This window comes from Quercus suber, unplaced genomic scaffold, assembly GCF_002906115.3.
Source record: "Quercus suber isolate HL8 unplaced genomic scaffold, Cork oak 2.0 scaffold_4, whole genome shotgun sequence".
Classification (NCBI taxonomy): Eukaryota; Viridiplantae; Streptophyta; class Magnoliopsida; order Fagales; family Fagaceae; genus Quercus; species Quercus suber.
The window spans coordinates 2,419,984-2,444,292 of record NW_027069470.1 but is presented as its reverse complement, the minus strand read 5'-3'; the positions used below and the strand labels follow the sequence as shown (position 1 = coordinate 2,444,292).

Sequence of the window (24,309 nt, the reverse complement as noted above, 5' to 3'; positions counted from 1 at the left end):
TCTCTTCAATGCGTTGCCAAAAAAGTTTATTAGGGCATTCACGTGGCACTTCCAAGTTATAACAGAATCCCCATAATTGGATAAAATCTCCCCATCATTCAGTACACCAAAACTCCCATAATTATCGCCATCAACCTTCCTCGAATCACGCTGCTCATCCATTAATTCTGATGGAGATTTTATATCTTAAGAGTTAATTACATGAGAGAAATTCTCATCAGCATTAACTACTTGACAATCAACAAGCTTTAAATTTGAATTCAAACCTGTAATACGTTGCTTAGTAACATCTGCATTAAAGTCCTCCGCAATTTCCTCAGTTTCCATTTGAGCATTGTCCTCCACCAGTGCCACCTGTGCACTGTTCTCCTCCTTCGCGTGTTCACAGCTCTTCCCCGAACTTCCTGCATATCCTTCATATAACCCAGATTTATCATAAAAGCTAGGGACATAAATAAACTTTTGATTTGAAGGTCTATAGGGTGGCGCTTTCATGGATGAACTGAATTGTTTCTGATCATCAGTAAGCGTACCCTTACTCTAAATCCATAGCGGACTATCTTTATCTGCATGAGTCAACCTCCCACACCAATAGCATAAGTTTGGTAATCGTTCATACTTAAACGACACCCATGACTTATTCCCTTCCACGAAAGTTAATAATCTCCCTCTGCACAAGGGCAGAGATGTCCACCCAAATTCTCACCCTGAAAAAGTTGCTCCCCCTCCTCTATTTCTGCCCCAATGGAACACAACACCTCCCCCACATTCTCATAGATAGTTTCAACCACCTCTTTAGACATGTAGTGGATTGGAATATCGTGAACGTGAACCTAGAACATCGTCATCTTGAATTTCAGGGACTGCAGCGGAATACTATTTTCATATTTCTGAATACACACTAGATGTTTGTCGAAGCTCCAAGGTTGACCCACCATAATCTAATTAGCTTCACGCTTATCATAAAAAACAAACAACACCTTATGGTCATTAAGATTTTGAATCCTAAAACCATCACTACACCTCCACAGAAGTTTAAAAGTCTTGCCTACTGCCTCCATGTTTAAAGCCTGAGGAGTGTAGAATTTTGCAGCTAGTATAAACTCGTTCACTTTTGGTGCTTTTGGTAGAACTATGCCTGTATTCTCTTTTTCAGACAAAGTGAATTTACCCCAAGACCTAGAGAGCTCCTCCATAATGTTGTACCAGTATTTTGAAGGATCTAACCTATATGACTATTTCCCAATAACCCAACAAAGAAAACCCTACAAGCTCCACAAGCACCTTGGTACTTGAGAGGACAGTCACACCTACGAAGAGGGACAACACTTTCTACAACATAAGAGAAGATGAGTAACCACCTTTCTTCCAACTCAATCAATTCTAATACTCATTTGAAATTCAAATTTAACTATGAGTTTATTGAGATGTTATTATTTGTGGAATGATTTGTTGAATTTTAAGTAAAAAGCTGATCTAACAATTTCTTATTGGATAGTGTAAAACATAGATTTTACACCCCCTCCTTACCGAATTTGGACTCTTTTAGTATTAGGCAAATATTATGTTTGTATTTGTATATGAAATTCTATATTAACCATTTAAATCAAATATGTCGTTCTAAGATTCTAATTAAGGATTTAAATATAGAATATAATTTAAATTAAATTAAAAATATAAATTAGAATGATGTTGTGAAAATTGTGAGGCCTTAAAAGCTTACGTGGCACAATACTGTGAGGCCAATCAAAAGTCAAACATCCTATGTTTTATCTATTTTTTTGAGAATCCCTATGTTTTACCTATATTAGTTGCAAACCTACGCAATATGTGAGAAAATATAATATAATTATTTTATAAAAATATAATGTAAAATTTATAGGTTAAATAGTGCATGTGTTATTTAAAAATATTTTCTATTTTTACAAATTTTATGTAATGAAACATATAATGTATTTTGCATTCAACATAATATATATATATATATATATATATATATATGAAAACGTAATATAATAAAAATATTTAAATTACAAAATCATAATATTGTTTTATATAAATGGAGAATAATGTTATTAAATTAAAAAAAAAATACTATAATCGTTTGACTAATTTGAACACATCCAAGAATATTAAAAAAATATATATATACCCTCATTCCATGGAACACATGTGACATGTCATATTAAATTTAAATTATTATACAAGCTTAAGATCATAACATTCTTTTTTTCTTTCCAATATAAGTATAATGTTTATATTATTGAAACTTGAATTTTAAGGTAATCTTGTAAATAATTATAATTTTTTTAAGGGTCCATATCTCTACTTTTTAATGCCTATATTGTTTGTATTTTTTAGTCCAAAGCTAAAGAGTTTGGCTCAAGTAGAATAAAATCTCATATTTTTCAACCCAAAAGGTAAGAGAAAAAAAAATTGAAATTTTGAGCCCAAAATTGAAAAGGCATCTTACAAACAAAAAAAAAAAAAAAAAAAAAAAAAAAAAAAAAAAAAAAAAAAAACCTATTTAGGCCTAATTAGTCCAAAATAAACCAAATGGACCAAAGTGGATTAAAATGGATTGAATGAGACCAAAGTAGACTTAATTAGAAAAAGTAGACCGAATTGGGCCAAATGAATCAAAGTGGACTGAAATGAACCAAATGGACTGAAAACTATGTTGATGTGATTTAAGTGTTTAATAAGAGTGTAGTAGCAATAAATGTTACGCTTCAGTTTTTAGATTTATATAAATAGATATAGATTATAGAGATGTTCATATGATTCATGGATTATATAAAAAAATTATGTAATATAAAAAGCATTTAACTAATATCAATGAAAGTAATACTGAAATAGATTGTGGGCAAATGTCCTTTTAAGTTATATTAAAAAAAAAAAAAGTACTTTAACAGAATATGTGCATGCTTAGATCAAGGGATGGTGAAATGTAACATTGATATGCAAAATTATACCTCTAGATGTTATGCCTATAAATATGAGACTTGACTACAATATAGTTCTGAATTATTCTCCACGTAAAAACCATACTTATAAATTTACACCAAAATCATCAATATGTAAATGTATGCTCTGTTCTAATCAGAACATGACACACTTACAGCCAAATAGCCCTTATTTCATATAAGAAACCGAGAAGATTAATACAATAATGTAAAACCGACACAGGCAAATAGAGCTAATACAATTGATTTGGCTGCTAAGGAGCTTGGCAGCTTACCCTTGTCCTTCCTCAGGAAAAGGGCTTGGTACAAAGGCAAATTGATGAGAACCAGTATCCCACATAAAACAAATTGCAAACTCATTGTCTCATAAACTCTCATGATGCCTTTACCCATCAATGCTTCTATCAACACCCCAACAAAGCATACTAAGTTGATCAATGCAAGTGTTGATAATATTGTGAATATTGGAGTGGAGGTTCCAAACTCCATTATTTCTTTCTCATATCTTTGGGACACATCTTGGTCAGCTATTTTGGTTGAGATTACAAATCCTGACTTAGCAAAGCCTAGTAATTTTAAAATGGTGTCCATAAAGGCAAAGAGATAGGAACTTGTTCTCTTGTAAAGCCACATCCTTTGGCTATTCCACCAACCTAGGATTGTTCCACCACACCACAGAAACTCGGCTAAGCCACAAATGTGCTTAGCAGTTATCACATATGCAAATGGTATGAACCATGGGCTTGAATTCTGAATTGAAAATATAAAACTTGATCACGTACATTCAAAAAAATAAAAATAAGAACCATGAATAATTAAAAGAAAAAAAACAATTTCATTCATCTCCAAAAGATAAATATGCAATTTGTACACATTGAATTTGACCTAGATGATGTGTAGGCTGATCCTTGATGTACCACATTGCCCCTACTGTATTTAATTTTGATTTAATACTAGTCTTTCACATGTGTTACAACTGACAAGTTTTTTAGGAAATAGAAAAGAGAGTAGATTGAAGGTTATAACTAAGTTTTAAAATTTTCTTTTTACATCATTGAAAACCATGTTGAATAAGGGAAATTTCACTAAACTATATCTTAGATTACACTTTCCACTCTAAACTTTCGGAATGCATGGTTAGTACCTTAAACTATAACCCGTGTTACACTTAGCAACCCACCATTAATTATGTTGTTATCTTGGATGGAAAACCCAATCACATTCACATGTGACTCTTGCTTAAGTGGCACAAAGTCAAAAGATCCAAATGAGTCACGTGATTCACATGTGATTGGGTTTTCCATCCAAAATAATAGTAGAATTGATGTTGGAGTGCAAAGTGTAACAAGAGTTATAATTTAGGGTGCTAACTTTCCTTTCCTTTTTGTTTTTGTTTCTTTTAGGAGACAAACCTTGACAACACCAAAATGTATGAAATTTATATATATATGTTTTTTTTGATAAGTAAGAAAGTAGAAAAATTATTTACGAAAACAAAAATCCTTCAAACTGATAACTGAGAACAAAACTATGGCTTAGCATATCATTAATACATTCATCTACATTTTTTTTTTCTCGTGTTCTTTTGTAAAATATTATTTCCAATTATTATGCTTCTATATTGTATTCTTTAGAAACATATGGAACAAAGGAAAAGTTGAATTTGTAGCCTATAGTTTCCAACTGTAATGTATAGCAAACAAACAAATATAAATACTTTGTGACAAATATATACGAAGCAAGGATTCAAACCTGTGGAAATAAGGGAATGCCTCTGAGGAGATAAAGTGATGGGATAACAGAGTAATATAGTGTTGCCAAGGAATTAGGAGCCCAAAGGCAATAGGCAGAATATCCCATTTGAAGGACCAAGCTAATCTTTCCATATGCATACCATGCAGGACTATACCTAGAAAAAAAAATCTGGAGATCGCCTTCAGACCATCTCTTATGCTGCACAAGCATATCAGGGAGTGTGTTTGGAGCTACTCCTAAGAAAGCTTTCCTTAATGGGTTGAAGTAAACTGATTTCCATCCCCGACATTGGATTGATAACCCTGTTATCACGTCTTCTACCGGACACCCATATAGCAATCCCATCTGCAATCAAACATTGATATATGAAAATTAAGAATGTGTTTGTGTTTGGTCTATTTGGATGCAGCTTTTGCTGAAAGTTGGTTTGAGTATAATTGTATCTAGAAAAAGTGAGAATTTAAAAAGTTCTACATAAGCACATAAGCTAAAATTCAAAAGAAAAAGTTATTGGTAAATGCACAGGTGTGTGTGAGAGAGAGACCTCTTTTCCCCATCGAGTGTTTTTGTCATAGGTAGAGCTTGCAAGACCCTTCAATTTTTCTTCGAATTCAAGAACACTTTCTTCTCTCTTTACATCTTTCACACTTTTCCAGTCACCCTTATATTCCTTACTGAATTTCCTCCCACATAGAATGTCTCTTCTGTGAAAGCATCCAGTTCCAATATATAGAGGGCCTCCACAACCGTCCAAACCATGGAATTCCAACTTCATCACCAAGCAATTGAATCTAACTAGATTAGAAAATTTAATTGATATAGCACCAAATTTTACTAATAAAGAAATCAAATAAGCTCATATGGTAAAAAAATAATTCTTTGATTCTATAAATCTTTACTCACCTCAGAGCTTACTCTCAAAAAAGCATCATATAAATCATTCCTAGTAACATTCTTAAAATTCTGTGGAAACTGTACAAAAGCAACCTCATGGCCCTTCTCTTCATCCATGAAAAAGCATAATGCATCTCGTACAGAATGTGAATTGTTTGAGTACATATCACAGTCCACATTAAGAATGATTGGCGCATTGCTAATCTCTGATGACACTCTTATCTGCACAATGAAACATTAGAGGAAAAATAAATCAATGATACCTTAAAGTTTACCCCAATTTAAGTTGATGACTGTATATTCAAGAGAAAGATAACACCCACTCTAGTTTTGTGCCAAACTTGGGAATACTTTCACAAAAAAAATAAAATAAAATAAAGATTGCAGAATTAAAAACATTGTCAGTTTTACAGTTATATTAGCCCGCCCATTGTGCTATTATTATTATTATTATTATCATTATGCTGCTTGTACTATTCTTATTAGTCATAGGATTAGCAGTGCTATTCCTAGTAGGTGTAGAATTCTGTTCCTATGCTTATATAACTAAATTGTATGGTTATAACTTAAATAACCAACTTATTTTCCCTGAGAAAATAACTAAATATACTTTCAAAAAATGCGTGTTATTTTGTCTGCAAGAATTCACATTACCAATGCATTCATAGCTCCAGCTTTGAAGTTGTGGTGATGCTGGGGTCTCTTCTCTCTAGCCAAATAAACCAGAGTTGGCAACACAAACCCATCTTTATCTGTGACATTGGTGTCTCTCCCATCAATTATTATCTGAAAAAGAAGTTCAAAATAAAAACACTCAGAACAAAAATGATTTGCTTGAAAGTGTTTATAATCCATGGGTGTACATTGTACTTGATTTGCATGCTCTATGAAAATAGATAAGTTTTGGTTTGGCAAAGCTAGAAAACAAAATGTGTCCAAATTTTTTAAGCTGACCAAAGAAAAATAATATTACAATATGGTCTTTATGAATGAATATATGATAGTGGTGACATACCTGAAGAATTGTGGCATGGTCTCGTTGAGAAGAATATGAATCCCATTGAAAAAACCCTTTGTGTTTTGAGTGTGCTTCTTCTGGTATTCGAGCTAGCTTGGTTTCATTTTCTATTCGATTTTCCATTTCTTCATATAATTTCTACAACATGAACATATGATAGAGCTGTGACTACTGCAATTACCAATGTGGCAACAATTGAATTGTTTTTAAAGTAAAATCTTGATAGGTAAAATCCTTTATAATTGATTTGAACGGAAGTATTTAAAAAGAAAGATTCAGATTTCAGAAATACTTTAAATGGTTTAAATAAAGTATGAAAAGTACTCATTCGTCCTATATTGTTATGCTTGTGTAGAAAATCTAAACTTTTAAGAGAACATTATTTAACGCATTTTCTTTTATATAAAAAGGTAAGAGTTTTCAAAACTACCTTCTTTAATTTAAACCTTTAGTGAAGGAGGGGTGTTGATTTTTTTAAATAAAGTAAAGGATATGTTAGAAACATTACTTATTTACTTTTTAAGGAGGATTTCACTTTGGAACATTCTAAAATAGAATAGATGACTAACAATTGGAGTATGTATATTCTTATGATGAAATGATATTCAGGAATGGATTTAAATTTCAAATTATTATAAAAAGAGGATATAAAATCATTAGGCTTCATATATTATTTCAACTTCATATCACAAGTATTAGAGCAAAATCATCAAAACACAAACTCATTATATTTTGTTAAATTTCATATATAGGAATTTATGATAAAAACTTTTTTTTTTTAATTCCTTGATTTTAAATCCTCACATCCAAATACCATCTTCCTAAAAAAATAATAAATAATATATAACCATCTATTTCAAGAGATGTGAGAAAAGTCCATGCTTTAGAGCGCTCTGTATTGAAAAGGCTTTTAAAGAGCTCAATTTAGGGTCTCAACGAGTTCTAGCAGAAATTTAACTCGGTACGAAAATTTTGAGAAGAGCTTTTAAAGGGCTGTTAAAGAGCTTTGAGATCAGTTTTGACAAAATGGGTTTATTTTTTAAATTATTACCCAATATTCAATTTAGCCTTTTCATGAATACTATGAAGTGGAAGAAAATAAAATAATAATCCAAGTATGAAAATAAGTATTTATAATATAAAATTGAAACACTTTTTAATACTTCCAAAAAAAAAAAAAACAATATAATGTAAAAACTTTAAAGCACTTTATAATTATAGTTTGTTAAACATTAATAACTTTTTAATAAAGAATTCTTATTGCTCAAACTCTACTAAAATTTTACTGTTCAAACTCAACACTGTGCTTTCTACAACAATTCCAAACCACGCTTAATCAACTTCATCGCTATACCGTATGAATGACTCTATTTCTATTATAATAAAAATAGTTGTTATTTTTATTTATTTATAAATCCTTAGTTTTGTTAAGTAAAGTAGCAAACAACATCCTTCTTCCAAGTATCCCAAACAACATTAGGGAAGGAAGAGTTATTACAACATAAATTACAATTGAATGAAGTATTATAATAAGAACAGTTGCCATTATAATAAAACAAGTCAACTCTTTGCACATAATCAGCCTGTTCGCAATGTGTAATGGATGACTTTATATATTGCTACGATAATAAAATAGTTGCCATTATAATATTGTAAGAAGCAAAACAATAGTTACCATTATAATATTGTTTTTGTAGAAAACAATATTATAATGGTAACTATTGTTGTTTTCTACCAAAATTCAACTCTTTGAATGTGTTACAACTCAACTCTTTGAATGTGTCTAGTGTCCCACCGTCCTTCATTTTAGAATAAAAATATTAATTCTTTTTCACTAAAGGAATTTAATTTTACCTTGATAACCACCAACTCTTTGGACTGATTAGCATCAAGTGGGTCATCACTTGAGTTGAAATATGCTGCTGGTGACCTTGGCTCCACCTTGAATTTCTTGCAAAATGGTAGCCAATGCTTAGCAAATTGAGAGGCCTCTCTGAGAGCATTGTAGGTAATATCTGACCCACCATCATCTGAAAGATACACGCTTAGCTTCTCTGGTGGATAGTCATATGCCATTACTGATAGAACGGTATTGATCACCATCACTGGTGGCTCAATGACAGGGTCCGCTGTGCACACAAATATGTCCACCTTGGGCAAGTCCTTTTCATGTCTGTTATGTAAATTATCATAACAATAATATTTTTGAGATCAATAAATTTAGTGACACAAAATTTTAACATTTCTTTTTTCAATGTGATATTTGCAGTGAGATCGTGTGAAAATTAGCATCACTCAAAACTTGACATATCAACAATTTGTGAAATAATTTATGAAAAATGGTGTTTCCTTAATTAGTATTGGTTTTCTGAATTCTGAGATTAATGGATTTGGTCAACTATTTCAAATAAATAAATAAATAAAAGTTATTGGATAGAATTTGATATTATAAAATAAAGAAATGAACTTTAGGATAAGATGCCAACTTGAAGGTTTACAGCATCTTTTATTTCCAGCTTTTGGTTAAGAGAGTTTCAATCTTTTAGGTCCTCTTTAAATTTTTTTCTTTCAGCATAAATTTCACTTTTTTCTAGTAAACTTTTACTAAATTTAGATATGAAATCACTAAGTATAATAGTTGGATGGTACTCCTGTTGAGTGCAGGTTTGATTCACTGAAGATGTAGTCCACTTAGCTTTGGCTGTAAAAATATAAAAATACAAATAATGGATTCCATGGATAGATGATTGGCACTTTTAATGGTTACAAAGTTTTTAACTTCACCTGTTTTTTGGGTAGTTCTCACTATAAATATATCACTACCAATAGAAGATCTTTTATATATATATATATATATATAGATAGCACTACCATCAAACTGTTTCTCCACTCCATTTTTTTTTTTTTTTTTGACAAAGATACGTATCAAGAGTGTACACGCGGTCAAATACAGATATAGAGGTGGACATGGAATTCTAAACCTGTTTTGCTTCCTTATAGGCCTGTACACAGGTCGGACTGGAGTGGTTGATTGGATCGGGCGGGTTGGAGCTTCCATGGATGTCGGGCGAATCGGTCTGGGTTGATTATCTGGAAAAGGGCAAGAATCCAGCCAAGAAAAGATGAAAAACAGCAGAAATCCGGCTAGATCTCACCAGATACAGCGAGATCTCAGCCATTTTTGGCAAGATCTTGGCTAGATCTAGTGAAATCTCGCCGGATCTAGCCTAAATCTTCCCCAAAAAATCCCAAAATACGCCAGATCTACACCTTCTCATCAGAAAAATAGATGAGTTGGTTGGATTGGGTTTCTCGGATTTGAGAGGAGGAGATCCGATATCCAACCCGCTGATCTCAGATTTTGGAGAATGAAATCCGTCGCCGACCGCTGGAGTAGTTAGTTCGATCAGTGGCGGGTCGGGTTCGGTCGGTGGCAGCGGGTGGGTCTATTCTAGTGGGTCCTTAGACAGCCTCACTTCCTTAAAAATGTATAACTTTTTCAATAAAGGACCCCTTAGTTATTTACCTTTAATAGCTATTAAAGAAAAGTAATTGCTTGATCATAACCTTATTATTAAAGAAAGTACAATGAAAATGCTTACTGCTTGTACACCTTATACTAAAGTATATTTAATTTATGATAACTCTACGCTACTCCCCCTCCCTCCTTCTCAATCCAAACAGGCCATTATAGTAAGCAAGAATTTCATGAAATGCATAGGGACATATGAAATAAGTTCATCCTCAACTAACAAATATATAAAATGAACTTTTTAAGTACAAATATGCACAAATATAAATTTATATCACGTGCATATTCATTGGTGAGATGGAGAGAGAGGAGAGGGACAAACAAACCTCTGAGAGAGCCTATCCTTGAAGGTGCACCTATAGACTGGGTTCCACCGGTGGGCTTGAGTAAGCAACCAGTAAAGACTGAACCAGAGCTCAGCACCAAGCAAACCAATCCAACCCCATCTCCCATCTTCACCTTTTCTTGGTATATGCCTCACTCTATGAATCCAAATCAAGCATATGCCCACAAACACAGAGACCACAAGGAGCCTGTATAGGACTCTACCCTTAGCTCTCCTTGTCTCAAACAATGGAAGATACTCATCACTTCCCATCTCTGCCCCCCTGTCACTTTTCAGTTACTATTGTCTATGGTATTTAGAAAGGTTCAATGCAAGGAAATTTATCATTAACATATTATGCCTGTTACTTGTTCAACAATTAATGATGTCTACAGTAATAATATAATACTAACCATATATGGCAGCCCCATGCCCCATGCATGGTATATTGGGCTCCAATGTGAACAGTGAATTTTCTAAATTGTGGATATTTTTTAGCCAGGGGAACCAGGGATCTAGTCCAAATATTTAGGTGAGAATTCCTTGCCAATTGATTGTAATGGAGCCAAGTCAATATTAATTTTTGTTTTTTTGGTTAACAAATAGGGGAGGGGAATTTGAACTTGATTCTACTCATGGAAAGAATCAAGCAATACCATAGAACTACAAGCAGGGATGGTACCACTTGAGGAGGAAGTAGGGTCATGGCCCCCCTCAAATCTAATTTTCCATAATATTTGGGAGTTTATGTTCAAAAATTTTATACCTACCCCCAAAAATTGAAATCCCCCCATCCAAATTTGAAAGTTGGCTTTAGAACCCAAAAATACAATGGCTACTTGGCCCATTTCTGCGGTCGGTGGTCTAATCCCAAAAAAAAAAATTGTTAAATTTCTTTTACTAACAAAACAAAACAAAACAACTCTTATACTTGAGTGTGTTTAACTATTCCAATATCAAATGATTTACTTTTTTATATTCAAATGACCGTGTCTGTGGCTAAGACAGCAATGTGTTTGGCTTTTAATTTTTTGTAATGCATATGACTATTGACTCTCAATTATAAGAATTAAATCGTTGGTTAGTGAGTGCAATTAGGATCTAGAGTTCTTAGTTTAACTTCATCTAGTAATGATCATAAAATCAATATCCTACCAACTTGTTTGTAGAGTGGTTGTACTTAAACTTACTCTTCCAATTTCTACAGCAACTACGACATGAGTTCTTTCAATCATGGATATTGTCAAAACTAGGCCTTGCAACAAGTGGAAGAAATTTTCTAATTGACTCTTTGATTTTGCACATTAATGAGAAATTGCTAGGAAGTTCAATATAAAATCAATCATATATGATTTCAGGTAAACCTTGAGTTTAGTTTTGATAGATCACATATGATTGAGTTGAAATATATTAATAAATAGTTAGTTAGTGTCTTCTCTTTTCTTTAAAGAAAAAGTTATTGAAATAGAGCAACAAGATAAGAAATGTTTGAGATAACAAAGAAGAAGTTGAACAAGAAGAAGATGTCAATGATGAAATGATTTTAGAAGATGATGATAACATTGACTTGGACTATGGAGATGAGGTTAATTAGACAAATTGATGAATATGATCATGATGAGAAAGAAAACATTATTTTAGCTTATACATCATGTATCATCACTTTTGAGATTGACCAATTTGAATATATAGGTTATAAATATATTTTAATTTGCTTTATTTAGTTAACTTTGTTAAATATTATTGCATAAGTGATGATGAAATTAATCATTAGTAGAATATGTTCCAAATTTATAATAAATATTCCTTTAATATCTGTATATCATTAATTTTTCTATAAATTTTATAAAGTGTTTGTCTATGTTATGTTACACAATACAAATTACAATACAATAAACAATTGAAGTAAGTGTAAATGAGGGGCAAAAAAACTGAAGAACTTAACAAAACCAACAAACTTGAGCAAGGAAACGTGGAATATTACCACAAGATCAACACCATCATACACCCGATTTGTACTAATGATATTTTGAAGTAAATAAGTGTAAATGAGGGGCAAAAAAACTGAAGAACTTAACAAAACCAACAAACTTGAGCAAAGAAATATGGAAGACTACCACAAGATCAACACCATCTTGAGTATAATGCCAAGCTCCATTGACCTTAATTACAACGAAAGAAAGGTGCTCCGTATCTACTTCATATCGAACATTGTGAGAGAAGCACTCTTCTCTATCAATCACAAACCTAATGCCAAACACATTTTGCGCTTGACAAGAGTGCCAACAACACAAACACAACAAATTCCGGTAACCCAATCATCATCTGTATATTACAAAGTGAGATTTCCCAGTCATAACAAAGGATAACACTATAGCAAAGGGGGAAGGGGGTGGAATAAGACACGAAAAACTTAACAATTCAAAGAATTTGTGAAATAAAAAAGAATCAAGGCTCATGACACATAAAATTTAATCAACGAAAATCTAGTACCCAATGCATAATATAAGTAGTAAATGTTAACTTAACTCTTTAAGCAAACTTAAGGTGCATCATATAATTTTCTCCAAAATTCACAAACAACCAGAGGCGGAGCTAGAAATTTTTGTTTGGGGGGGCCAAGGTTAAACTATCTCGTAGTGAGTCACAATTCAAGAAAAACTCAAAATGCTACATATATGTTTTTGTGCTTTGGTTTAATCAATGTAATTCTTATTAGCACTTAAAAAAACTAAATGACCAATTAAGTATCTTAAGTTCATTTTCCCTTCTAAGTTTCTCTTAGTCCTTTTAACAACCATAAGTTCAAACCATTCAAGAAATTAAATATAAATATAACAATTACATCTACAAGAAAATATAAAATTTTTAGAATTAAAAATAACAAAATCCTTATAAGCCAATATGAAATTATATATAAAGATACAAGATGACTTTGTATTTTGAATAAAGCTTATCAATTGGTTTAATTTATATAAAAAAAAATTAAAAAAAGAAGAAGAAGGAATACTCTAGTACTTCTCAAGATCTTAAAGTCATTTTTGCTAGTTTCAAATAAGCTTAGCACTCTTTTTTGAGACAAAATTATAAATTTTATACAAAGAAAAGAAAGAATACAATGCCAAAAGAATGGCCATAGCCAAATAGAGTAGAAAAAAAAAAGCATGAAAAACAACAACAGGTATATTCAATAATAGAGAGCAACATTTACTAGCAAGTAGCAATAGATGCGGACAACAATCTCAGCTTACAACATAGAGCAATATAATAACAATAAAGTGCAATATCAGCTCACACCAGATTAGAAAAATATAATGAAGCTTGAGAATTGAAAAAGTAAAACTTCTAATCAAGCCAATGGTTTGACATATGAAGAAGTTTCAAGAGTAAAGACTAATAATAAATTAAGAAAAATATTAAAAGATGAAAAGCAAGTTTGCAAGGAACACTAAACGTGGACAAATGGGGGGGCCAAATAATTTTTCATGTGGGGGCCAGTTCTTAGAAAAATGGTTCAAGTATACAATTTTACCTACTCTAAAATATTTTTTTTAACTTTTGGGGGGCCATAGCCCCCCCCAATCACCAATGTAGCTCCGCCCTTGCAAACAACCATCTTTTTGTTTCGTTTTTGTTTTTGTTTTTGTTTTTGTTTTTTTTGTTTTTTTTTTTTTGTTTTTGTTTTTGTTGGTAAGTAATAGAAATTTTATTGATAAAAAAGTACTTCATGTTCACGATGATGAACATAAAGTAGTTGAAAAAATTACAAGAAAATCAAATAGAAATTCCACAAACAACCATCTATTACCTTGATATTCAATTGAATGTAAGAGCTTAACCAGAATAACCTACAATTAACAATGAGAAATTATATAATCACAAAATGAACAAAAGAAACAATTTTTTCATAATAAAACTAAAAACACAAGAATTAGCTCTCATTTCATGCACAATTAGGTGGCTGAGAACACAAAGGAAAATAAGAAGAATCACGAGAAACCTTTAAACTTCAACACAAACAAAACCCACCCCCCCCCCCCTCCCCCCCCCCCCCCCCCCCCCCACAAAAAAAAAAATCTATATTTTACAATTCAGAAAACCCAATAAGACATCAGATTCAAAAAAATAAGTTAAAAAGTAGAAATTTTTACCTTTGAATATGAACAATCTGATAAAACCCAGAAAGGAAAAGGCACAAAAATTCAAAATTTGAACGATATGATAAGCACTCTGGTAGAGAGTGTTTCAAAGGGGACAAGAGCTTGAGCTTAGGTTTGTGGGATTTTTTTGCCCTTTGGCCTATGTTTGCCTTCTGGGCTACATAACAAAAATCCTAGGTTTGTGTGTTTCAAACCTGAAAGATTTCGAACAGGAACTGTTTGAGTTTAGTTCGATGTCTAACGGTTTAAAAAAGCTGTGATTGTCTGAACTTGGGGTGCATGTGATGGCCTTGTGGCCCACATAATTGACTATGTGTTGGACGGTTTTGATTATACCACTCAATAGCATTTGAGTTACAAGAATCCAGGAATATTTAATAGATTATTTACTAATTATTATGATAATAATATCAATGCTGCTGAGGTTTAAGGTAATGGCTTCATTTCTAGTATTTTATAAGCGAAATTACGCTTTACCACTAATATATTTTGTATCATAAATATTTGGAATGTACATTTTGTCCTTTAAATTACAACCCATATTACATTTTGCACCTCAATGTTAAGTTTGCTGTTAATTTTAGACGGAAAAGCATGGTTTCATATGAAAATGCTCAATTGCCCTTTTTATCAATCTCTTAAAAAAAAAAAAATAAAGGAAAAATTACACTTTACTACCCTAAACTATACTCTTAATTACACTTTTCACCTTAATCTTTAGATTTCTGTCCAAGTTAATAGTAAACTTGATGTTAGAGTGCAAAGTGTAACAATGGTTATAGTTTAGGGTGCAAAATATGCATTCAAAAAGTTGAGAGTTCAAAGTGTAATTTGGAGTATAGTTTAGAGTGGTAAAGTATTCCCCTATTTTATATTTATGATTCAAACCCATCTCTCCCTCTTCACTATATATGTGTAATTATTCAATACTTTTGGTTCACAACAAATGTGTACTCCCCTCTCTAACATATAATAAGCTCCATCATGAATTTAATTAGTAGGATCCATTATTACATGAGTGGAAGGAGTACACAGTTATTATATTATCAGAGCACTAAATAATTACTCTCTCTCTCTCTCTCTCTATGAGAGAGATAATGAGTAATAGTGACAATTATACTATTACCGCAAGACTTGGTTATCAATCCTTGCTCCAATCATATTAGGCTTCATAAATTATACCATTACCGCAAGAATATCACTTGAACTTCAAGTCTTCTAATTTGTTAGAATTCAAGTGATAGCATTAGTAACAGTGACAATATTTATAATTCGGTATTCACTTTGTTCGTAAATAGATGGTCAACTATAGTCTTTCAGGTTTAGTTTATCCTACTGACATCTTCACCAATGGTTTACCAATTTATGCATTCACCACTTTATACTCTAAATCGATGTCTCCTTCGCCAATCAATTTGTAGGGAGTAATGACTCTTAAAAGAAAAAAAAAGAAAAAGAAAAAGGGTTTGTAGGGTAATAACAGAATATGTTCATGCATAAATCAAGGGGTGGTGTTATGCAACATTGATATGCAAAAATTGTACCTCTATAAATATCAGGTTTGACTTGTACATATTTTTGAATTATTCTCCACGTGTAAAACTAAAACCATACATGTAAATTTACATCAAATCATCAATATATAAATTTGTGCTCTGTTCTAATCAGAACATGACAAACTTACAGCCAAATAGCCCTTATTTCACATATGAAACTGAGAAGATTAGTACAATAACGTAAAACTGATACAAGCCAATAGAGCTAATACGATTGATTTGGCTGCTAAGGAGCTTGGCAGCTTACCCTTGTCCTTCCTCAGGAAAAGGGCTTGGTACAGAGGGAAGTTGATGAGAACCAAAATCCCACAAAGAACAAATTGCAAACTCATTGTCTCGTAAACTCTTATGCTTCCTTTACCCATCAATACTTCTTTCAACACCCGAACAAAGCATACTAGATTTATCATTGCAAGTGTTGATAATGTTGTAAACATTGGAGTGGAAGTTCCAAACTCCATTATTTCTTTCTCAAATCTTTGGGACACATCTTGGTCAGCTATCTTGGTTGAGATTACAAATCCTGATTCAGCAAAGCCTAGTAACTTTAAAATGGTGTCCATAAAGGCAAAGAGATAGGAACTTGTTCTCTTGTAAAGCCACATCCTTTGGTTATTCCACCAACCTAGGATTGTACCCCCACACCACAGAAACTCGGCTAAGGCACAAATGTTTTTAGCAGATATCACATATGCAAATGGTATGAACCATGGGCTTGAGATCTGAATTGACAACACAAAACTTTATCACATACATTTAAAAAATAAAAATAAGAACTATAAATAATCTTCTAATAAACCAAAATATGAAATTTTATTCATCTAAAAATATAAATATGCAATTTCTATACATTGAGTTTGACCTGGATGATATGTAGCCTGATCCTCAATATTCCACTACACCAATATCATATTTACCTTTTATTTAACTGGACTTTTGATCAAGTGGTTTCTCAAAAAAAGAAAAAGAAAAAGAAAAAGACTTTTGATCAAGTGTGTTACACGTAATAAATTTGAATGTTATATAAAAAAGAAAAAGAAAAAAGAGGCTAAACTTCAATTTAGCCCCTCTAAGTTGACCTATTTTCAATTCTCTCTCTCTCTCTCTCTCTCTCTCTCTCTCCTTTTTATTCAATTTCATCGTTTAGTCCACCAAAATAATGTCATTTTGGAAAGTGAAAAAATTCTAAACTAATAACTAGATTATGAAGAACTAGACACGATGACTAAATTAAAAAAACAAATATGAGTTAATGATTGAAACGAAAATTAAAAATGAGTCAAAGTTTATAATTAGTAATTTATCCAAAGAAGAAAGAAGAAGAATAGATAGAAGGATATAAACAATTTTTTTTTTTTTCATTTTCTTTTTACCTATAAAAAAGCATGAAATAAAAAATGTAGAGGTATACAGTTTACTTTGTCATTTATATCTAGAAAAGTGCTATATTCACAACATTTTTACAACAAATTATAAGTTGTTATTGGTTCAAATTTGAACTTATCACTGAGATTACTTCTTTGCCTCAACAATAACAGCATATAACAGCTTGTCACTTAAAATTTGTTGTAAAAATGTTATGAATATATCATTTCTCTTACATTTATCATTCTTATATTCACTTATAAATTATTATTTCCAATATTTATACTTCTATATTGTACTATTTTTTTTCCCCCCCCCCCCCCCTGGAGAGGGAGGTGTTCCTACATTTATTTTTCAGATAGCACTATTAAGATCAGGGGAAAAGTTGAATTTGTTGCCCACAGTTTCCCCCTATAATGTAAAGCAAATAAAAAAAGTCAAAACATTGTAACAAATATGACGTAAGGAATCACACCTGTGGAAACAAGGAAATTCCTTTGAGGAGATAAAGTGAAGGGATTACAGTGTAATATAGTGTTGCCAAGCAATTAGGAGCCCAAAGACAATAGACGCAATATCCCATTTGAAGGGCCAAGCTAATCTTTCCATGTGCATACCATGCAGGACTGTACCTAGAAAACAAAATCTGGAGATCGCCTTCAGACCATCTCTTATGCTGCACAAGTGCATCAGAGAGTGTAGTTGCGGCTATTCCTAAGAAAGCCTTTCTTGATGGATTAAAGTAGACTGATTTCCACCCCCGACATTGGATTGATAACCCGGTTATCACATCTTCTACTGGACATCCATATAGCAAGCCCATCTGCAATCAAACATCAATATATGTAAAGTAAGAATGTGTTTGTGTTTGTTGTGTGTGTATGTGTGTGCGCGTGTGTATGTTTGACAGAGAGTGACCTCTTTTCCCCATTGAGTGTTTTTGTCATAGGTAGAGCTTGCAAGACCCTTCAATTTTTTTTCTAATTCATGAACACTGTCTTTTTTCCTTATGTCATTCAAACTACTCCAGTCAGTCTTATATTCCTTACTGAACTTCCTCCCACATAGAGTGTCTCTTCTGTGAAAGCATCCAGTTCCAATATATAAAGGGCCTCCACAACCATCTAAACCATGGAATTCCACCTTTATCACCAAGCATTAGAATTTAGCCAGATTAGCAATATAATCAATATGATCTAAATAATTCTTTGATTCCACAAGTATTCACTCACCTCAGTTATTACTCTCAATGAAGCATCATATATTTCATTCCTAGTAACATTCTTAAAATTCTGGGGAAACTGCACAAAAGCAATCTCATGGCCCTTCTCTTCATCCATGAAAAAGCATAATGCATCTCGTACAGAATGTGAATTGTTTGAGTACATATCACAGTCCAAATTAAGAATGATTGGTCCATTGCTAATATCTGATGACACTCTTATCTGCACAGTGAAACATTAAGTGGAAAAATAAATCAGTGATACTTGAAAGTTCACCACAATTTAGGTTGATGACTGTATATTCAAGAAAAAGATAACATGCCTTCAAGTTTAGTGCCAAACTTGGAAGTACTTTCACTGAAAGAAAATATTAAAGATTACAGAATTGAAAACGTTGTCAGTATAACTGTTATATTAGCCTGCCTATTGTGCTATCATTATTATCATATGCTTGTTTTAGTAGTCTTATTAGTCATCGGATTAGCAGTACTATTCCTAGTAGCGTCTAGAATTCTGTGCCTATATTTTATGTAACTAATTTGTATGGTTATATAACTAACTTATTTCACTGAGAAAATAACTATACTTTCATACAATGTGTGTCATTTGTCTGCAAGAATGAACATTACCAATGCATTCATTGCTCCAGCTTTAAAGTTGTGGTGATGTTGGGGTCTCTTCTCGCGAGCCAAATAAACCAGAGTTGGCAACAAAAACCCATCTTTATCTTTGGCATTGGGGTCTCTCCCATCAATTAATATCTGAAAAAATAAGGTTCAAAATTTAAACAGTACTTAAAGCAAAAATGATTTGCTTGAAAGTGCTTATAATTCATAGGTGTATAGTATACTTGATTTTCATATTCTATGAAAAAAGATAGAAATTTGGTTTGGCAAAGCTAGAAAACTAAATGTGTTCAAATTTTATATGCTGACCAAAGAAAAATAATATTACACATTGGTCTTTAGAATTAATGTGATAGTAATAACATACTTGAAGAATTGTGCATGTCATGGTCTCGTTGAGAAGAATATGAATCCCATTGAGAAAATCCTTTGTGTTTTGAGTGTAACTCTTCTGGGATTCGAGCTAGCTTGGCTGCATTTTCGATTCGATTCTCCATTTCGTCATATAATTTCTACAACATGAACATGGATATAGCAGTGACTATTGATTTCAATTAACAATGTGTCAACAGTTGAAAGACAAGTAAAATCTTGATGGGTAAAATTCTTTATAATTGATTTGAAAGGAAGAAATTAAAAACAAAGATTAAATTTCAGAAATAGTTTAAATGGTTTAAATAAAGTATGAAACGTGTGTGTGTATATATATTTGAGAGAGTTTTAATGTGTAATATCTGTTTCTGATGATTTATTATCAGATCAAAACATTAATCGGTTTTTGGTATAGACGTGGATTGAACCTCAAATTCTTTTATTCAATATATATTCATGAATATATTTAAATTGTTAATATAGAGATTTTTTTTTTTTTTTTGAGAAACCATTAATATGGGGATTCAATATCATTAGAGAAAAACTTTCAAAATTCAAATTCACTTTATTTTGTTAAAATCCATATAAACTAAAGAAATTTATACTAATATTTCTTCTTTAAATTCCTTGATTTTAAATCTTCACATCCAAATACTATCTCCTAAACAAATGAATAATGATAAATAAGAAATCATTTTCTATTTCAAGAGTGTGAAATAAATATAGACCACTGATTATTTCACACTCCTTATTGTACAGTCTATACACGTCACCCAATTACGATTTAACTAAATATGAACATTTAAAAAAAAGTGGACATTGTGGGTTCCAGTTAGCTCAATTGGTAAAGTCTATGATGGTTGTATAAGAGATCTGGGGTTCAATCCCCGCCTACACTAAAAACTGATTGGTGTCTTGATCTGATAATAAAGAGCAATTATCAGGAGCGGACGCCATAGGTTGAAACTCTCTCAAAAAAAAAAAAAGTGGACATTGCTCATGAAATTATGGGGTAAGAGAACAATTACAGATAAAAATATATGCTTTAGAGTGTGTTGGCTGTGTTAAAACTTAAAAGTCACTTAAAGAGCTTTAGGGCCCAAAAGAGTTCTAGTATGAATTTGAACTGTTTGATACCGAACACCTCTCTACACCCAGACCTTTGATTGATCTAATTGGATTAAGGTATAAAAATAAGTAATTACAAAATAATAAGTCGATAACACACTTTTGTAATATTATCTATTGTTAGTTATTACATTTAAAAGCTTTAAATCAATTTGGTTACCATATATTTAACGTAAAAGCATTAAAACATCTAATTATATTTTTGTCGAACACTAACAACTTTTTAATAAAAACTTGTTATCACTAAAAATTTTATTAAAATTTTAAACTTCAAACTTTTATTTTAGGGATTTACAGTTCAAGTGTTTTTATTTAAAATGTACGGTTCAAGCTTAAAACTATACTTTCTAACCGCGCTTAATGAGTTTCAACGCAATGCCTTATGGATGACTCCATTGCTATATATGAGCCTATCATAGTAATAATACTTACCATTATAATAATATTTTAATAGCAAGCATATGTAGTTGTCAACAAGATCATTATCCCAAAAAAGAAAAAAGAAAAGAAGTGTGAGTCAAATCTTTGCCCTTAATCAACTTGTTCACAATGCCTCATGGATGACTACATTGCTATTATAATAAAAATAGTTGGACTACACTCTATTATAGTAGGAAACGTTAAAATTGTGACTATTATAATATTGTCACAAGGAAAATGAGGTTTTTGTGATGTCAGCTCAATAGATTTGGAAGATGTGTTATAAATATGGAGGTCTCAAATTTTATTTATCAGAACATTGATTTATAGGCTTTTCAAAGAATTTTGTAAATAGGAAGTAGAATATTTTAACCAGATGCTTGGATACCACTTCTTAATATATATATATATATATATTATCCTTGCATCTGAACCACCGCCCTTCATTTTAAAACAAAAAAAAAATTATTTGCTATAATCTAATTTACCTTTATAAACACCAACTCTTTGGACGGATTAGCATCAAGTGGGTCATCACTTGAGTTGAAATATTCAGCTGGTGACCTTGGCTCCACCTTGAATTTCTTGCAATATGGTAGCCAATGCTTAGCAAAGTGAGAGGCTTCTAAGAGAGCATAGAAGGTAAGATCTGATCCACCATCATCTGAAAGGTACACACTTAGCTTCTCTGGTGGATAGTCATATGCCATTACTGATAGAACAGTATTGATCACCATCACTGGTGGCTCGATCACTGGATCCGCTGTGCACACAAATATGTCCACCTTGGGCAACTCTTTTTCATGCCTGTTTTGCAAAACATTCATAATTATAATAAAAGTGAGATAAATTTTACGCAGATTGTTATGACATAAACAATTTTGATTGTTATGAAATGGACAATTTTGTGATCAACAAGTTTAGTGACACAGTTTTTATAAAAAATGTTCATTATTGATTAGATTGAAATATTGTGATTGACTTATAATAAAAATGATGTTCGTAGTGGTGGGATTGTGAGAAAGTAATGTAACATCATTCAGTAATAAAAGATCATTAGATTTGGTCCAAGTTTGGTTTACAGTTTACTTGATAAAATATAATATATCTCAAAGACATTGGATTTACTTCAATATAAAATATAGAAATGAACTTTGGGATAAGGCTTACAAAATCTTTCTCTAATTACCACCTTTTGGTTGATGAAGTTTCAATCTTTTATCTTGTCTTGAACTTTTTTCCCCTTGCAATATATATATATATATACATATATATATATATTTCTCCTTTTGCTCGTAACTTTTACTTCATCTAGGTAAGTGATATGAAAGTATGGCAATGGAGTTCCAAGTATATATAGATGACGAAGAAAACTTTTAGCCTCTGTTTGGATTGCGCTGAAACTCAGTTTCAGTGCGTTTGTGTCCAATATAGTGAGTCCCGTGCATGGTTCACGGGACCAATAAGTTGTCTAATTCAACAATTTTTTTTTTTAAATTGAGTCTCATAGTATTATTTACATATTTAAAAATTATTTTATTACAATATTTTTAATTTTCAATAATAAACAGTATCTAAACAAAATGGTTACAAAGATTTTAGACTCACATATTTTGTTTTTGACTTTTTGCTAGTTCTCACTGCAAATTTAGTACCGACAATAAATTAGTTCTATGCATGGTTGTCACTTCTCATGGATAGAATCTTTGAAAAATAAAAAAAAATAGAGTGACGACAAATACATATTAGAGGTGGAATTGTACCTTTCAATAAAATATCCTCAATCATTTACCATTAATTGCTTTATCATAACTATTTCATCAAGAAAAGTAGAAAGAAAGTTCTTAATTCTTGTATATTGCACTAAAGCAGAGTCCATTTAAAGTTGAGCTATAAGACTTTCATGACATGCATAGGGACATATGAAACAAGTTCATCCTCAACTATTTCATCAAAAAAAAAGTTCGCCCTCAACTAACAAATACATAGAATACTATGCTTTTTAAATAGAAATATGCATAAATATATTAGGTTAATATCAGAGGGAGGCAAAAACAAACCTCTGAGAGAGCCTGTCCTTGAAGGTGCACCTATAGACTTGGTTCCACCGGTGGGCTTGAGTTAGGACCCAGTAAAGTCCAAACCAGAACTCAGCTCCAAGCAAACCAATCCAACCCCATCTCCCATCTTCACCTTTTCTTGGTATATGACTCACTCTATAAATCCAAATCAAGCATATGCCCACAAACACAGAGATCACAAAGAGCCTATAGAGGACTCTACCCTTAGCTCTCCTTGTTTCAAACAATGGAAGATACCCATCACGTCCCATCTTTGTCTCTCCGTGTTTCTCTTCAGCTACTACTCTATTATTGTACTGGTATATTTAAAGCGGTCAAATTAAAGGAATCTTTTTTTTTTTTAATATTTAATTTTTTTTAGAGAGTTTCAAATCTTTATCTGTGATTCTAATGCCTGGTACATGTTCAACAATGATGTCTACCGAAACAATATAATACTGTCGTTCTCAGCGAAAGAAAATATATAATACTGTCCAAATATGGCGGCCCAATTAATCTACAGTGGGATCCAATGGCGACTAGTGAAAGTTGTGGAAATTGAACTTAGTCCAAATTTTTAGGTGGGCTCTGTCCATTTTGCTTAAATTGAACCAAGTCTACAATTTTTATTTTTGTGCAACAAATAGGAAAGGAGATTTGAATTCTGATTTTATCTATGAAAAGAAGAAGTAAAAAGGTTTTCTTTTCTATGGAAGCGAATTCTATGTTACGTACTAAACCCATGTGTGAGAGAGGAGAAAATATAGAACTAAGAGTTTATAATAAAACAAGAGGGGCACAGCTTGAATAAGAGAAAGTCAAATGGACAATTTTACATAATTCCATTTTGGAGAGATGGTTTAATCAATTTTCAAAGTCCATATAGAACAATAAAGGAAAATTGACTCG

At 31.9% G+C, this 24,309-nt stretch overlaps 2 protein-coding genes across 2 annotated transcripts; both read right to left on the bottom strand.

Annotated features, from left to right (window-relative positions):
* Nucleotides 1-3,040: 3,040 nt before the first annotated feature.
* LOC136066584 (cellulose synthase-like protein E1) lies at nucleotides 3,041-10,780 on the bottom strand. Its single transcript, XM_065771133.1, has 8 exons — nucleotides 10,492-10,780; nucleotides 8,488-8,806; nucleotides 6,631-6,771; nucleotides 6,270-6,401; nucleotides 5,625-5,837; nucleotides 5,266-5,490; nucleotides 4,719-5,066; nucleotides 3,041-3,716 (listed from the first exon to the last, which is right to left on the bottom strand). The coding sequence occupies exons 1-8, from the start codon at nucleotides 10,761-10,763 to the stop codon at nucleotides 3,162-3,164; spliced, it is 2,205 nt and encodes a 734-aa protein (XP_065627205.1). The 5' UTR covers nucleotides 10,764-10,780; the 3' UTR covers nucleotides 3,041-3,161.
* A 5,381-nt stretch (nucleotides 10,781-16,161) lies between these two features.
* On the bottom strand, nucleotides 16,162-23,718 carry LOC111994207 (cellulose synthase-like protein E1). The gene is made up of 8 exons (XM_024026086.2): nucleotides 23,401-23,718; nucleotides 21,829-22,147; nucleotides 19,800-19,932; nucleotides 19,424-19,563; nucleotides 18,804-19,016; nucleotides 18,490-18,714; nucleotides 18,047-18,394; nucleotides 16,162-16,928 (listed from the first exon to the last, which is right to left on the bottom strand). The coding sequence occupies exons 1-8, from the start codon at nucleotides 23,670-23,672 to the stop codon at nucleotides 16,374-16,376; spliced, it is 2,205 nt and encodes a 734-aa protein (XP_023881854.1). The 5' UTR covers nucleotides 23,673-23,718; the 3' UTR covers nucleotides 16,162-16,373.
* Between the last annotated feature and the right edge of the window lie 591 nt (nucleotides 23,719-24,309).

Bases quoted from the DNA above. Each gene is read 5' to 3' on its own strand.
- LOC136066584 (XM_065771133.1), bottom strand. From the start codon at position 10,763: ATGGGAAGTGATGAGTATCTTCCATTGTTTGAGACAAGGAGAGCTAAG. The intron at 8,807-10,491 runs GTTTGTTTGTCC...TTTACATAACAG, and splicing joins AAGGATAGGCTCTCTCAGAG to ACATGAAAAGGACTTGCCCA. The intron at 5,491-5,624 runs GTGAGTAAAGAT...TTGGTGATGAAG, and splicing joins TTTTGAGAGTAAGCTCTGAG to TTGGAATTCCATGGTTTGGA.
- LOC111994207 (XM_024026086.2), bottom strand. From the start codon at position 23,672: ATGGGACGTGATGGGTATCTTCCATTGTTTGAAACAAGGAGAGCTAAG. The intron at 19,933-21,828 runs GTAAATTAGATT...TTCATGTTGTAG, and splicing joins AAGAGTTGGTGTTTATAAAG to AAATTATATGACGAAATGGA. The intron at 19,564-19,799 runs ACAATTCTTCAA...TTTGAACCTTAT, and splicing joins TCAACGAGACCATGACATGC to TTTTTCAGATATTAATTGAT.